The 16870-nt window shown below is 37.5% G+C and overlaps 1 protein-coding gene across 1 annotated transcript in view; it reads right to left on the bottom strand.

Annotated features, from left to right (window-relative positions):
- Positions 1-16870, bottom strand: part of FAM135B (family with sequence similarity 135 member B) — a 172999-nt gene that overhangs the window by 55013 nt on the left and 101116 nt on the right. Inside the window, exons 4-6 of the mRNA XM_054167407.1 lie at positions 12603-12742; positions 5912-5982; positions 3921-4094 (exon numbers count right to left, since the gene is read on the bottom strand). Of these exons, the coding sequence (XP_054023382.1) occupies positions 3921-4094; positions 5912-5982; positions 12603-12742 (385 nt within the window). The remainder of the gene's footprint in view (positions 1-3920; positions 4095-5911; positions 5983-12602; positions 12743-16870) is intronic.

Here is a 16870-nt window from a genome sequence, read left to right as displayed (position 1 = left end):
AGGGGAGTACTCTCAAGCCTGATCATTTTTCGCTTTTTCAATTTATCTTTTGACAGACTATGTGAGATCATCTTCTGTCATTCTGGGTAAAATGAGGTCCACAGAGGTAAAAAGAACTGTCATTTCTGTGATGCTAGGAGTGACTTCCTAGTCAACGCCTGCCCTTGATTCTCCTTCTATTTCTCCCACACCCCAAAAGTCTGAAAATACTGTTTTGTGATTGGCAGATGTCAAAAGCAAAAGCTGTTGGCAAGTAGTGGTGTGACAATGCTCTGCTGTGCCTGCTGGAAGAGTTTAGGTGCAGGGCAAAGTACACATGAGGAGAGCAGTGCTTCAGGTTGAGATGATAGCTATTGCAGCCATTGCACCTTACATCTCTGTTCTTCCTTATTATTGCACTCCTGCCTAGAAAACCAAAGTTTTGAACTTGTTCCCAAGTGGTGCAGCTTCTTCAGCCACGTCTCAAGTGCTTTTAGAGAAGCCAAAGAACTCTGAAAGGTCAAAGTGAGAATTTTTAACCAAGCTCTGGATTGGTACTCACCAAAGACAAGTCAAAATCATCCAGGCTTCTGACTCTTGCTAAGAGTTCCCTCTGCACCAGTATTTCAGAGGGATGCAGCTGACCAAGTTGCCCAGAGAGAAGATAATCCAAGCCCTACAATGCTCCTGGTCACCTCACATCTAGACTAAATATGATTATTTTAGACAAAACAGATTTGAAGGTACATTAACTACATCACCTTTGTACCTAGACTCTCGCCTTAGTAAATTTATGAAGCCATTAGCAGCTGCCATGAATTGGAACCTTGTTAAAAAGTTGAGGGCCATACTCTTTAGAAAAGCTGAATCACAAAATTTCTATCCAGAAGTCTAAAAAAGATATAAGAAACATTATTTTCACTTATTCTCAGTTTTGTTAGAGGCAAGAGTTTCAAAATATCAAACCTAATATAATATTTATTATGTAAGAATTATTAACCAAAACAAGCATCAATATCAAAATGTTCTCTAGTCAAAAACAAACCAAAACAAAACCCCAAAACAACAAACCAAACAAAGAAAAACACACCAAAAGAACACCAATAAAACCCACAAACCAGGAGGTGATGGAGGCAAACCTGGCAAGGATTACCCAAGAGATGTATATTACTCTGCAGGGAAAGGCCTTAATTGGTTTTGCTGGTTTCCCTACCAGGCAACAGGGAAGAACTTTGGGGAAGAGTTATCTAATTTGCCAGCAGAGCTATCAAAATATGAAAGGTGGAGCAGGTAGCTGTGGCAAAATTTTTTCCTAGGGCAACATCTTAACGCAGTGAATTTCAATTTTGCATAGTATGTGATCTTTATTTTCAGAGTGGTATTTCAAGATAGCAAACTACAACACAGTGAACAATAGTATAGACACTTGGGTATGTTTAGCTAAATTCTAGCAGTTGGTCCATCACCCAGTGACCCGTCCCCAGCACAGAAAGGGAGAGGACATGACAGCAGAAATGAAAACAGATTTAATTAAACAACAAAACAGATACCAATGCCAACGTGAATTACATAAAGTCATGCACAGCCCAGAAAAGGTACAGCTGTTACAAAAAATGAGAAAGCAATCCTTGAAAGCAGGATCAGGTTTAGCTCAAGCATAAGCAGAAGCAAGAGCAGGAAATGCAAGTAAGAGGCTCCTTTCTCCTCGGCAAACTTCCTGCTTTATAGTGAGTGTGATGCTTACGATCTGGGATATTTTTGTAAGACAACTCCAGCCAACTCTTCTGACTGATTCAGTGCTGCTAATGCCTGAAGATCACAGCTGGCCTATTGTTCTGTCCAAGCAAAACAAAGACAACTATTTGGCTTTTTATTATCACCTTTTTTCCTAAAATGTGACAAAAACCTTTTCCAGTCATTCAGGTTCTATTGTGTTACAAAAATAATGATCCAATTTTACAATTAAACCTCTTGCCTCTGTTCATAGTAAACTCCATTGATAAATGATAAACAGGAAAGCTCTGAGCTGAGATAAACCAAATAAGTTTTAACTGCCTGGTTTTGTTCCAGAATTCTTCCTTTAAACTAGTGCCTTCACCCTGATTTGCATTTACAGAATGTGTGATGTAATAACTCTTTGGGTTTTGAATATTTATCAAGAAGCTAAATGCTCAGTATCACAGTTTAAAATTATTTTACTGGCTTCACCAAATGAGCCTCTATATTTTCTTACCAAATGTATTTATTCCATTGCATTAAGTATACTGTATACTTCATTGATGTCCACAAAATCATATTTTTAAAAGCTATACTAATCAGAACAGTTGCTCATCATGCAATTTATGCTTAATAACAGAAACAAGGCTTCAGTCTCCTTCATTAGAGGATAAAAAAGCACTGAAAATGGTCATTAAGCCTGATAACTGTTATTCTTTCATCCTTTTGTATAGTAGAACAATGGGCAAATTATCTGAGCAAAATCATCTGGTTAAAAACAGTGTATTACAATCTAATTCACTATTTGAAAAGTCCATACATAGCAGAAGAGAGATACAGCTGTTAGTTGTATCTCAGCATCAAAAATAAAAGACAGATGTGTCAATCTGATCTGCTTATATGACACTCCACTGTCACAACTCAACTTCTTACAATTCATTCTCTGGTATTCTGTTCAAGCAATGCCTTTATACAAATGGAGAACTGAAGCAAAGATACGTTAAGTCAAAAAACAAAACCTGAGGAAGAAAGAGTCCACAGGTTCATCTTCTCTTTCTGACACAGTGCTCTTTGCACAGTATTGGACAAATTTAAGTCTCCTGGTCATTTGATAAATGTCATGTCTTGATGGAGTAGGTCAAAGGCAAACAACTCGGGACACTTGCCCTGGTTTCAACTGGGATAGAGATCATTTTCTTCCCAGTACATGGCATAGAATAATGTTGATAGCACACTGTGGTGTTGATAAAACACTAAGGTATTTAGTGCCTGCCAGGCTGAACCACAGCAACACTGTATTTTGCTTTAGGACAAAAGGAGTTCCAGCCCTCTCAGCACTCTGTCTCACATGAAGACAACATTGGACAAAGAGTAAATTGTCAGGAGGGCCTTTGCTTCCCCTTGCCTGCTCTAAATTGAAGGATGTTGACCTCCAGCCCTGTTTTATTTGAATGAGTTCTGAAATATTTTCTTGTCATTCTGAATCAAATAACACAAATCGTATCTAGGCCCAATGGCATCTAGTATTATATTTCTACATGGTTAAATCAGATAATGTTGCAAAGGAAAATTTCAATGAGCCTCATGCAGTACCGATTAATGCACGTGTCCTTCTAGACATTTTATGAATTATGCTAATGCACAGAGGCCACAGATGAGATTAGAATCCAACTGTCCTAAATGCTTTACAAGACAACATGGGGAAAATGTGCTCTTACTTGCCTTTAGGTTAAAAAGGAAAAACAGCCAAGAAAAGAATGTTAACTTTCCTTTTGTTATGTATGGGGATTAGAGAGATCAAGACTAATCAGTATTTGTGAACCTTTTCCCAAAGATTTTGCTAGTTTGATCAGACTCCTGTTGCCTAGTGTCTTATCAGGGGAAGGAACATGTGTCAATGTCTGGTTTTAAACTCCAGTCTGCAGCACCCTTGCACAGAACCAAGACTCTTGAAATTAAGTTATCCCAACTGCTTTTCCTATATAATAACAGGTAACCCAGGGATGTCATGCATGCCCCCTCCCTGGAGGTGTTCAGTGCCAGGCTGGATGAGGCTTTGAGCAATATGTTCTAGCGGAGGGTGTCCCTACCCATGGCAGGGGGGTTGGACCTAGATTATATTTAAGGTCTCTTCCAAATCAAACAATTCTGTAAATCTATGAAGAAACAAACAAATTTGGAAGAACAATCTCATTTGCCTTTCAATAGACATTTCCATCCTTTACCTGATCAGAGGCTGGTGTAATGCTACCAGTGATGCATGAACCGTGACAGATATCACTGACAGGTGGAAATAGTCAAACATGACAGGAACATGGTGGTGCAGACCTCGCCGAGGGTGGAAGTGAAGACATAGTGTACGGCTGCTGATCATGGGAATCGCTGGAACATCTCTCAGCCTGGAGGAGAAAGCATTTTACAAGCGTTAGCCAAAGCTCGAGTTGTCACAGCCTGCAACATGGTACAGGCAGCAAATTGGAAGACCGTTTCAGGTGAATTTGTATCACTTCCCAGATTCATAAGGGTTTAGACAACTGGTGGGTATCTTGTCTAGTACTTGTGATTAGCATAAATACTCATACAAATGTAAGTATATATACAGGTAAAAAAAAAATAACAACAAAAAATAATAAGTAGAAATATGTGTAAATACACTGTATAAAAGAAAAAATGATGTGATGCAGATCTGATTTCATCTGATGAGTGTACTTCATGTACACCTATGCACTAGTTCTGGGGACATCAAGAACTAAGTAACAGATGGAAATGCATTTAGCAAACTGTCCATAGCCAGTACAGCTCACTACTTCTGGATTTCAGTGTAAGACCAGATTGGGCAATGGGTGAAAGTTAGAAGCAGCCCTGTGTCAGACAGAGTTGAAAATATTCAGAGTACGTTTGCAGATAGCTGACCTGAAAAATCTTATTGCAAGAGGCCAAAAAAAAAAATTTAAAGAATTAACTGAAATAGATGCAAAGAAACAATACTTGGACTGGCTTCTCTTTTTCTTCAGTAAATAAAATCCAAGACATTAATTTGAAGTTTGTTCTAACCACTCCAGAATATCTTCCAAAGTGTGCAGTCAACCACATGATGTCTGAGTCAACTACAGGACATGAGATTCAGATACAAACTTGGAGCATGCCTAAACACATCTTCCCAATGCAAGTGAAACTCACTTCTGAAGCTTTGATTTACATTAAACATTCTCCTGAAGCCAACTGTTTTCCAGAGCTAAGAAAATCTTTGATGAAGTAGATGAGTACAGTGCATGGTTCATCCCATAAAGGGTTTCAACAAGATTTGCAAAATGTTCTTTACTAAAAAACACTACTTTTTCCCCACAATAAATCTAATTAATCATTCAGATAATAAGAGAAATTAATTGTATATGTTTGATCATAATTTCACAACATAAAGATTTCAGTTCTTTTTATTCTTGGCTACCACTTAATGTTTGTTTTTTTCTCTCTTCTAGACCCACCAATATCACACCTGATGACTGATGGTCCAGTCCCACCTGCTTGAGAGAACAAGTTTTCATTTTTTGTCTCTCAAAGATAAAAGAAACATATTATGGCAACTGATTTAGATGCCCTGTGCATGTGAATAATAACAAGGTCAGTTTTAATGTAAAACACCACTCAGTTGATTTCTTTGCACCCCTTCCCACTCCCCATAAATTCTGCTGAAGTCATTGGAAACTTTTCCTGTGATTCAGTGAGGCTAAACAACATTTGTAGCCACAATATCTGTTATGTCTCATAAAGGGATATTACCCCCACTTCACCTAAGATTATGGAATCAAATGCAGTTGGAAGAAATCAAATTCAGTAAGACGACTCCTTCTAAAATATAGAGACAGCTTTGGTTCTTAACACAACAAAAGCATGTTTAACATGTTCCTATACCCACTTCAGTTAGCAAATATTTTATCTCCTGAGATAAATGAAGTCCTGAATCATGGCTTCTGCTTGCATGGAAGTTGGTGATAATATCTTTGACTAACAGCAGCAGATATAGAGTAACGCCTAACACCTTTGAGAGCCTCACACTTGAGGGACAAGAATGTTGTACATTCAACTACAGAGGAAAGAAACAAAGACTTCCACACTGAGGCAAAGACTTATCAAAGCTATCTTTTCCTGAAGGACTCTTATTTCATCAAAATAATATCCCAGTTGAACAAATCCCTGCATTAAAAAAAGCACTTACTGTTGTTCACTATCAGTGAAGTGCAAGTCCAGCTTGAGCTGAAAATCTGCCTCGCTCAATGCATCTTCAACCTACAAAATGAGAAAAACAAAGTTACTTTTATAAGTTGGCAGCCATAACACTGAAGGCAAAAGTGGATGAGTTTTTCTGATAGGAGCAAAGGCAAAAAATATTCATCAGCGGCAGCGCCTCACCATGATGGAAGAAAGGAACAAAGTCAAGGTGATTACTAAAGGAGTAATAGGGAACCAGAACAGTCAGAGGTGTTATCAGCTCCCAAATCACTCCAGACAAGAGTGTTTGTTGGACACTTGCTCTTTGTACACTGAGAATCACTGGAGTATTTCTGAAGCTGTTCTCCCTCACTGAGTATTCAATTGAATTCTCTTGTCAGATCAATGAGAATAAGAATTAGATTTTCTTTGTGGAGAAATAGATATGAATCCTTCTGGCTACCTACCTGTAATTAATATAAGGCTCAAAGTTTGCAGTTTAAGTCAGTCAGAAATGGCTCAAATCATCCTGACAATTTCTAATCTCTGGACTTGATGATCTCAGAGGTCTTTTCCAGCATGAATGATTCTATGATTTTAGATTGTTTCTCAGCAAACTAAGGCTTTCCTGTGTCCCAGTCACTCACTCTGGCCCTTAGATTCATGGAAAATGTTGACATTGATACTCCTGTAGGCAATTTTCTTTGCAAAATTCAAAATATTTTGTTATTTTTAAAGCTTCAATTAAATATATATATATGTGTGTGTGTGTGTATATGTGTGTGTGTGTGTGTGTATATATATATATATATATATATATATATATATGTTTACCTGTTCACTTTGTTGGAGGGTGCTGAGCATCTTTATACATGGTAGGATTTAGCTCATCACAGCCACTGAAGATATCATATCTGATCATAAACTAACTCACCATTACCTTCATCTAGTGTCACCAGTGTTCTTTAACCGTCAATAAAATACTTTAATTGGATTTTTGGTAACATTACACAAAGGGTGCTGTCAGAAAATTATCTTCATCTGGAAAGGACTACGTTAGTTAAGGCATTCCAGCTTGGCACAGTTAAAAGAACTATAAAGAATGGAAATCAACAAGTTAAAATAAAGAAGGATTACATTTCCCAGCACTCCTTTGAAATGTATTTTCTTCCCCAGTAATGTAGTTTCAGCAAAATAAAATACTTCTATCTTCCTAAATGAAAATATGAGTAATTACTCCTTTTATTACCCAAATAGTATTTTTCTATGAATATAGACATCCTTTATTATATACCAGAGTACAACAGGAAATGCACAGGAATATAGGTAGAAAAATAGTTGTTCACTAGGGAGAGGTTATTATAAATATAATTTCTTCTTGCTCTATTATTTTTTTTAATGTTAAAAAAAATGAGGTGAGACATCTAGGTTCTTTCTTTTGTCAGTGGAAAGCAACAAACAGATGCACATGTGAGCTGACATCCTGTGGTACATACTTGAAAAGGACAATTGATTTCTGTTTGTGCCTGTCTCTTCCAATCGACAATACACAGAGCCTAGAGAAATATTTTGGTCTAAATACACTTGAATTTTAGATGGCTTACATTAAGCAAGATGGCTTGCATTAAGCAAGATGAATTCTACTTTCTCAAGCTTATTAACCCCTTCTTAACAACAGACTATACCAAAAATGAACTGAAGGTAATGCCGGGAGCCTTTAGCTTGCTCCGACAGGTAGGATTCATAACATATATAACACAAGCCATGTTTAGGCAGATTTTCCAAAAGTGAAACTCCATCTAGAGTGTACCTTTTTTATGTTGAAGCAAGAAAATAGGAAGTCAAAGATTGACTGTACATTAAGAAAATTACCAAAGATTAAAAATTCAAACTCTTTTGAAGTAATGATATTTCTTCCAGCATGACCTCAGGCATAGAAATGCGAGAAGAAAATTCCAGCATCTGTTTGCTGAAAATGTGCTTTTTCTTTTGTGTTCTTCTCAAAGCACCTGTAAGGACACATTTTAAAAAAATACTTTTTCCTTTTTAATGATTTGTTGTCACTAAAAATTACAGTTGGTGGCAGTTGCAAAGGAAGTAATCATTGTTGAATCTACCGTCTGAATTTAAATCAGGAATAGGGCTTCAGACAAAGCAAACCTCACCCTCCAACAGAAGGGATGAAATTTTGTGTCTGTGCCTAATATTGCTGAGCACCTGCATCTGTCACTGAAATCTGAATCTGTCTTTAAATTAAGTTCAATAGCTAGTGACACTTGCTCAAAACAGCCTGAGGCAATAAACAGGTGTCTGAGAGAACAAGAGATATTTATCACTGCATGGGTATTTTTAATCCCAAATTTTTTTGAAGTCTGATTGCTCTGAGCAGTGCAAAACCACACATAAAATCAAACCACAGTTCTCAGTGTAGAGATTGCATCTCTTCCTTTGTATGCTGGAGGTATAAATATTAAAAATATTGAAAATGAGAAGATTGTTAAAATAAATGACTGAACTCTTCTTCAGAAAATGTCATTAAAAGGCTTCTGGACAGGCTGAAACATGCTGGAATTCCCTGTGTTTCACTTTTTTTTTTTTTTTTTTCTCTTAGAACCATAAGTGTTCAAGGATCTTCACATGGGAAAAAAAAGAAAAAAGAAATGGCCTTTCCATAGCTCATACAGAAGAGGCACTGAAATTTCTAGCATTCCTCAGTCTCCTGTATGAAACAATATTGTCTTTATAAAAAATATTGGTTGCTTATTTTATCACTACTGGGACAGACTGAAAGAGTTGGGGCTGTTCAGTCTGGAGAAATGAAGGCTCTGCGGTGACCTTATTGTGCCCTTCCAGTATCTGAAGGGGGCCTACAAGAAGGCTGGGGAGGGACTTCTTAGGATATCAGGTAGTGATAGGACTAGGGGAAATGGAACGAAGCCAGAGGTGGGGAGATTCAGACTGGATGTGAGGAAGTTCTTCACCATGAGAGTGGTGAAGCCCTGGAATGGGTTGTCCAGGGAGGTGGTTGAGGCCCCATCCCTGGAGGTGTTTAAGCCCAGGCTGGATGAGGCTCTGGCCAGCCTGATCTAGTGTGGGGTGTCCCTGCCCATGGCAGGTGGGATTGGAGCTAGATGATCCTTGTGGTCCCTTCCAACCCTGGATGATACTATGATTCTATGATACTATCATGGTGCTTTCCACAAATATCATTTCCAGACTGTCTAATTTTTTGATAGCCTATCAGATATAGATTATTTTTTATGCATATGTATTTTTCCCCTTAAGATATATTTTAAGTTTTCACACCAACCTACTTAAGAAATACACCAAGAGGTATCTCTGTGAAGAGTCTTATGGTTGGTTTGTTTTTGTGGTGTGGTGGTGTTGTTATTGTTGTTTCTCAAAGTTCTCTGACCACTCAGCTGTGTTAATCAGAGCTCATGTACTTCTGGAAATACATGCATACTACACAAGGAATATTATTCTGTTCTGTAATATTCCATCCAGCAAATTGGTAAATGCAGAATGTCTGACCTCTGGGAAATATTACTGCATTTTACATTCTGATTTTGTCTCCAGTCAAAACCAAAATAAATAATGACACTTCTGAACAGAATTTTGGAACCTTTCTTGGAAATAGTAGATGGATTTCATTATTTCCTTTTCCTAAAATAAAAGAAGGCTAAAATTAATTTTGTCATTTCTCAATTGATTAATTCTTCATCACTTGCATCAGCATAATATTACTCTGCATATTCTTATAACATCATCTTGTGTCTTGTGGGAAATCTACAAATTCAGTATCCTGTTCTCCTTTGCTAGGATGTGCCTACATTTCCCTGACTTCTCCCACCTTGGGCTTCATAACTTGTGCAAAAAGATCTCATATTCACCTTGGAGCACATATAATTTTCCAGAAGATGCTGTCCAGTGTTCAGGCTCTTTGCTAACCCCTGCCTCTCTTGCCAAAAAACTCCATGGACAGGGAAATTAACTTCATTAAACACTATTTGGAATCTGTACCATTGAAAAGTAAAAGTATTTTATACAATAAAAAGTATATAGCAATCAAAGTACTCCAATTTCTATTAAATTGGCTTGGAATCACCTTGACTGCAGTTCTGAACTCTAATTTCTTAGGTTTACTTTTACATCTTTGGTTTAGCTTTTAAGAGTTTCTAGAGTGCCTGTGACATGCTTCCCTAATATTTAGCCATTTTGCCAGAATGTCAGATCGAATGCCCCACCTCTCTTACATTTCTCTGGAAAGTACAAATTCTTATGTGCTGTGATATCTCACCTTGCCTTACTCTCTCTGCTACCAAACTGTCCCTCAATGGAGCCAGAAAGCAAGGAGGCAGACAAATCACCTGTTTTATTGCTTGATGAAGGAGGCAGAGCTCCTTCTTTACTAAGAAAGAAAGCAAAACTTATGAAAATAAATTAGAGTCCTTTGTAACACTAAAGGCTGCCTTAGCCTTGAAATATGGCTTTCTATGAATTAAAAAAAAAAAAATAATAAATGCTTCATTCTGGGATAATATAGAAAAAGACGTCTAATAAACCAGAGAGCTTTAAAGCACCATCTATAAGGTGAAAGGTATGATTAGTGCCACTTTTAGGCATATAATTTAGGCTTCTTCTATTTAATGCCAGACACAAAAATATGTATTTTTATATTTATGCTTATTAAGAGCTATGCAAGAGGAGGTAAAAGAAATAAAATCAAATAAATAAAATAATTTGGATGTGCACAATGAGTTTTTTGTTGGCTTTTTTTTTTTAATACTGAGCCTATCACACCAACCTATCTCAACCACAAAACTACCCTAACACCATGAAGAGAAAGCCTACTGTTTCCTTAGTATAATATCTGATAATTCCAGCTCTGACAGCAGAACCTACAGGGGGCATAGGAGCTCAATACTTCCATTACCCAGTTTAACTTCCTTGTCTGTTTATCATCATTTCCGGGTGGCCAGTGTCACTAGTTTGGACATCAAGGTCTGATCTAGAGATGCCCAGGCTGGATAAGGAGAGTCACAGGATAAAACAGTAAACAGATCTTTCATCCTCAAGCAAAAAAAAAAAAAATCACCATAGCACACAAGTGGCACAAAAAGGACTTGCATCTGGTGTGCAATTGGGAAGTTATAAACAGAGATAATATTTAAACACCTTACAAAACCCTATGTGTTCTGCCAACACCACATTGCAAGGATTGAATCAAAAATATGGGCTTATGTGACAGATTCAAAACCATCTCTGAACAATACTTGTGGATATAAGTAGGTGTCTTCTGAGCTTGGTGCCCAGCAGAGTGGAACAATTTGGTCTTTCCAACATTTGTATCAAATTTGCAAACTTGTGGAGGAAAAGATAACAAACCAGAGAAAAGAGGCTTGAGAGCGTTAAGCAGAAGTGAATTGTGCTAATCTGCTCAACAGGCAAAAAAATACTGTACAGACATTTAATTTTTCCATTTAATTATTTAGAGTGTCTTAAGCATCTCACCTGGGAACAATAGACACCCAAAAAAAAAAACAGAAAATGAAAGCAACTTTACTGTATAAAAATAACGGAGCTTACTCCGTGCAAAATCATTCTGTAAGTATAGAATTGGACAGATGTCCTTTTCCCAATGGGCCTCCTATGAAAAGTCAAAAGCGGTCTGCACAGCCCATCAAGAATGATAATGAGTTGTAACTGTGAGGAATCTTGTGGGATACTTTTTTTAGTGTTGTGAGGTGCACAACTTTCCTAAATATTAACATAAAAATAATGAGAAATCACCCTGGCTCAACACAGTGGAAACTACTATAATTTGAGGGGAGGGACTTTTAATCAGAGATGTTCCACTGAGGAAGGACAAAATTAATATTCGATTAAATGTGTTGGCACATTTGACTAATGAATATTGATAAACATGCATTTTGTAATTTTTCATATAAGCACATATAACAGTTGTAGGGAGGACTGAATTGACAACACTATGTTTAAAAAGAAAACAATTAACTAAACCAAACACCAAGAAAAAGTGGGAGGGAAAGAGGTGCATGTGAAATGAGCTTAAATCAGGTTCTCCAGCTAGTTTAATTTAGATCTATACATAACACACACACACACATATATATATGAATGCAAACAGGACAAAGCACAAATACAAATCTTATCATGCTCAAAGTTATACAGTGAAGGACAGGGGAACATCTCTGGTTTCAAGTTCAACACAAAGCATTTGATTCACATTGGGTGCATTACTTATAGGACCTATTTTTGATGGCGTGCTGATTTTACAAACCAGCTGATGTCACATGTCTCGCATTACCACTGAAAGTGAGTGCCAAAGTCATATATTTTGTGCCAGTTCTTCTGCTGGCTAAGCAGGGTGATGACACACTGGGTGAGGCCTTATTGCTATTCTACTAAATTCTCTAAATTCTCCTCTTTCTATTTAAGAATCCAGTAAAACATTACTCTTCATACTGCTCCTCTCCTATAACTTCTGGGAGCAGGAGTTATCGCTGAAGAAACATTACATTAACATCATTAAGAGGTAAAGAAAGATGTTGTACAGGTGGATGTTTCAGATCATGTACTCCCCTTGTATGGGTGCTCACACTGGCTGAGAGATGATACGGAATGGGGAGAGGAATCCCAGCCCCCTTGGTTTTTGTGTGCATCCCAAGATGACTCACCCTTTCACCATCCAGAAGCAGGTGTACTCTGAAGTTCATTGATTCATTAAGAATGATCTCTTCATTTCTGTACAAAATCTGAAATATTCTGCTGTAAACATTGTTTTCATGAACGCAGGCTGAGCAAAGGCTGGAATCATCTGCACAAAAAAAACCAGAAAAACTCCTGGTGTAATTTCTGCAAGATTATATTTTTCTCCTACATTTTTGCCTTAGGATTACCTAGTGCATTTATATTAGCACTTGTAATTAAACACATTCTCAATAATTACTGGTAGTGGAACAGATTGTTATTGTGGGTTGCAGGTTCTGAAACACAGTGCTTAAAGGAAGTAAACATTAAACTGTAGGCAAGCTGTATTTTAAAATGAGAACAGTAACTCTGTTACAGCATTTACCCTATTACTTTAGTCTTAAAGAGGTCCAAAGCATCAAACATCTTCTAGGGACATTTGCTACCTAATACTATGAGGGGAGTGCAGGTGTTCATCTGTGAAATTTCATCTTTTATTTGCAATGGGCATCTTTGAAAATAAAGTTCTCTTGTCACCTCTGGTGTTCCCAGAAGTTACTACCTGGGAGAGAGGACACTGGCCAATAGGAGACCTCAAATATAGAAGCTGAAAGTTAGGGCCATCTTAAGTTAAAACACTGAAAGTTAAAGCCATTTTTTCAAGATGCCAAAAGTCATGTGTAATCCTTCAGGACTTAACCCATGTGAGAGCTGTCAATCTGGCCCATACAGCTAGAATTAATCTGGGGAACTCAAGAACCAAACCCTAAGCCTCTCCACATGGAATTCAGACAGCAAATAATTTCATCTGTGTGCAAATGAACTTCACATAAACCCAGGCAGGATTTGTCCTTCCTAACTGTTAGTTTAAGTACTCCAGTGTGCATATTTTGTTTTGGTTACAATGGAGAATATGAAATTAGAGACATCCTTCACTTGACAAAGTATAAGTGCATGCTTTAGAGTGCAGGAAATTTTTACTTGAAGTCCATTGCTTATTGAGTAATTCTTCTTTCACTAACAGGAAAACAGTGTGACTTGCTTTGCTGTGCAAATCAACATCGGAGGTAATAACATTTACTACATTAAATTCTTTCCAGAAGAGCCTGAGATGACTGTGTGACTATTTAATGAACAACTTGGCATGAGAGTTAAGTACTTTCAAGCTGTGTCTTGGCTATTAATCAAAATCCCCTGCTAATTCTACTTCCATAACCCCTGAGCAACAACTCTTTGCAAAATTTACTCAGAGCTGGTTTTGCCTCTTTCCAGCATTCAGTGCTGCAGGAGCCTGAGCTTTTGAAATATTGTCCTTTAGCAAATGCTGATTTGAAACTTAAAAAGGTGTGCTTAAGAAAGCTGTATCAGTATCCATCCTTCAAGCAGAGACAGATCTGTGGTCATCATCAGGCGGCCAACAAGCACATGCTTTTTACAAAGAACTGTTTTCCAAAAAGTACTTTGGAGAATTTGGGCTTTTACAGAATTGTATTGAGACCAAGAGCAGTAGCAAGACAAAAGTCCACTCAAAAAGACTTAGGGACTAATGGTTTCTCAAGGGTTTCAAATCAGGACAATGCAAGAATCATACACAATTTGCAGTAAGAAGTCAGTGAGTCAAGGCTGAGAGAAGACTAGATTTCCCAAGGTAAAGTTTGGTTAGTATAAACAAACAAAAAGAATTAGAAAGAACTTTTAAAAAAACCAAAAATAACACAAACAAACAACCCCAAAACCAAACAAACAAATGAAAAAGAACACTACAAGCCACAGAAGAGTTTTGTCATTTTCATGGCGCCAGTCTGCAGGAACTGGAATAAAGCAGATGAAGTACTTTCTCAAGAAAAAAATAATAATTATATATATAAGGCAGGGGGAAGAACTGATTAAATATCAATAAGACAAATAAGACTTGAGCTAATTAGTTAGTAGGACCACAGTACTGTCCTCCAGACTACATTAAAATGGTTTTCTTATTGCTGACTTTTACCAAGCATACCCAGGAACAGCCTAAGTGTTTCACTCTGCTATTATCTTCCCATCATATACCCTGCACAACAGTTCTGCATAAGTCCAGACAACCTAGATAAATATGCATTTATTTATTTGTGCTACACCACTTAGGCTAGAATGTTTCAGCCTGATTAGCTCTTCAAAAGCATGCAGTCATATTTATTTTAATTTAAAGCTCATCATATTAGTGACACTGCAGATAATCACATTAGAGGTATAATGCATTCTCATTCCTAGCTGGCAGACAAAGGAAGCTTTATGTTATTTGATTTGGATATTGATATACTGATACTCTTCTAGTATGGAATGTTTAATGTAATTTCTTTTGAAACACACTCTTGCTCAGACCACTCCTAGTGTGTAATTGCTTTAGGGCCTAGATTTGCAAGGTGACATGAAGAGTCATTGAAGTCAAAGACATGCTGTAAGGCGTAGTGTTGTCTCAAATCAGCATGTGACTGATATTATAGGACCATGCTAGTTTTTAAACAAAGAGATCCACCTGTGCAGAGATCGTGCAGAAAACTACAGCAGATGAGTGTCGGGCCATCTCCTAAAATTAACCCATCCCTGCCTATTTCAATGGCCACAGCCTGCCATCTTTCTCTCTTAAAGTACCTGGAAGGAGTTTTCTCAGAGGAGCACTTGGCTGCATCAAGGTGGCTTACTAATGCTGACAGCAATCCAGGTATCCTGCCTCTGAAAGCAACGGGGAATGACAACATCTTCACAGATGTTGCACGTCATAGAATAGCACTCACCATTGTATTCTGTGCTTTAAGGTTCAGGCAGGGACCAGGCTGTGCAACTGTACTGGAACTTCTCTCACTAACAAGAAGTGGTATCGTCACTAAACATACTATTCCTTAAGTCACTCAATGAACACACCATCATCTCAGTAACTTTTACAAGCTTTCCCTTGTTTCTGGGATACCTTCTGACACTCATGTCTGTCTAAACACGCAGACCTATGTGTTAATGGACAATGGTATAAGGTTGGCAATTGCCATGGCTGACGTTCAGAGAAGGTTGTCGGCAGATGTACCCCCATGTTCACACAAGCATCTCCCTCTGTGCTCTGAGAATGCATCTTGAAACTATAGACTTTCTTAAAGCTCATTCTAACAGAACTTTGGCTAGACAAGCAGCTCTGAATTATGCCTGCACTGCTCAAAAGCCACATGCAGTCCAAAGAAGACGCAGTATATGGAAAGTGTTAGGAGCTCTCACTCCCTGGTGAGAGCTGGCACTAAGCCTGTATTAATCTTCATTTAGTTCTTTTCCCCACAATTTCAAAGGCTTGGTCTTTGGTGAATTCAACAAGGAAAGTCTAATTTTGTTGTAATGGGCATTTGCTCAGTAAATTTCCTAGTTAGGAGATTTCTGGCCCTTGCAGGCTTCCTTAAGATAGAAAAAATCCTATTTTCCTGTCTCCTTTTCTGAAGTGGCTATTCCATTTACTGCTTATCTTCTTTGAGGTCTTCAAATTATCTGGAAAAAGAAAGAGCTCTCATGATAGTAACAACCATTGCAAGAATGAACAGGACAGTCGTGCTTCACAACCATTCATTTAAGAGAGGAAGAAATGCCTGTTGATGCATCTCTCTCTCTCTGTCCACAGGAAATATACTGCCATCCCACCAGGACTCCTGGAAATCCCTTTATTTCATTCAGTAATGACATTTTTTAAAAAGGAAGAGAAAAAGGCTTTTTGCAGTTGTACCTGTTTGCATATACATAGCACAGGCTATCTGTGCACACCCACCATTATATCACATCTTATTTTCTCACAGTCTACATATCCAATTTGCAAGCTCTGTGTAACCTGCCTAATCTAGCTCCAGTCTATTCTACCTAGTTTTCCTACCTGGAAAATTTTATAGGTGGATATATCTAAATTTTATTGCAACATATCATACAAGAATTATTCATTCCTTTAAAGAATCAGAGAGAGGCTTTGTTATTTAAATCCTAGAGGACCCAGAAAATATCTGTCCAGATAATCTTACAAGGAAGGAACTGATAGACAGGTGACCTGTAAACAAATTTATTACTTATCTTCAGACTAATTGAGTGAGAATAAAAACTATATTGCTTTCTAATTAACATACCTAAATTATCTCACTTCTTCCATTTAGATATTTATTTGAACTATCCTTTGTTTCCTTTACTCCCTTTTCTTTCTCTTTTTTTTTTTTTTAATTAACCCTCTGTAAAAATGGTTTGAGAAGTTTCACAGTTG

Source organism: Dryobates pubescens, chromosome 14 (assembly GCF_014839835.1).
Source record: "Dryobates pubescens isolate bDryPub1 chromosome 14, bDryPub1.pri, whole genome shotgun sequence".
Taxonomy (NCBI): Eukaryota; Metazoa; Chordata; class Aves; order Piciformes; family Picidae; genus Dryobates; species Dryobates pubescens.
This window is presented reverse-complemented; position numbering and strand designations above follow the sequence as displayed.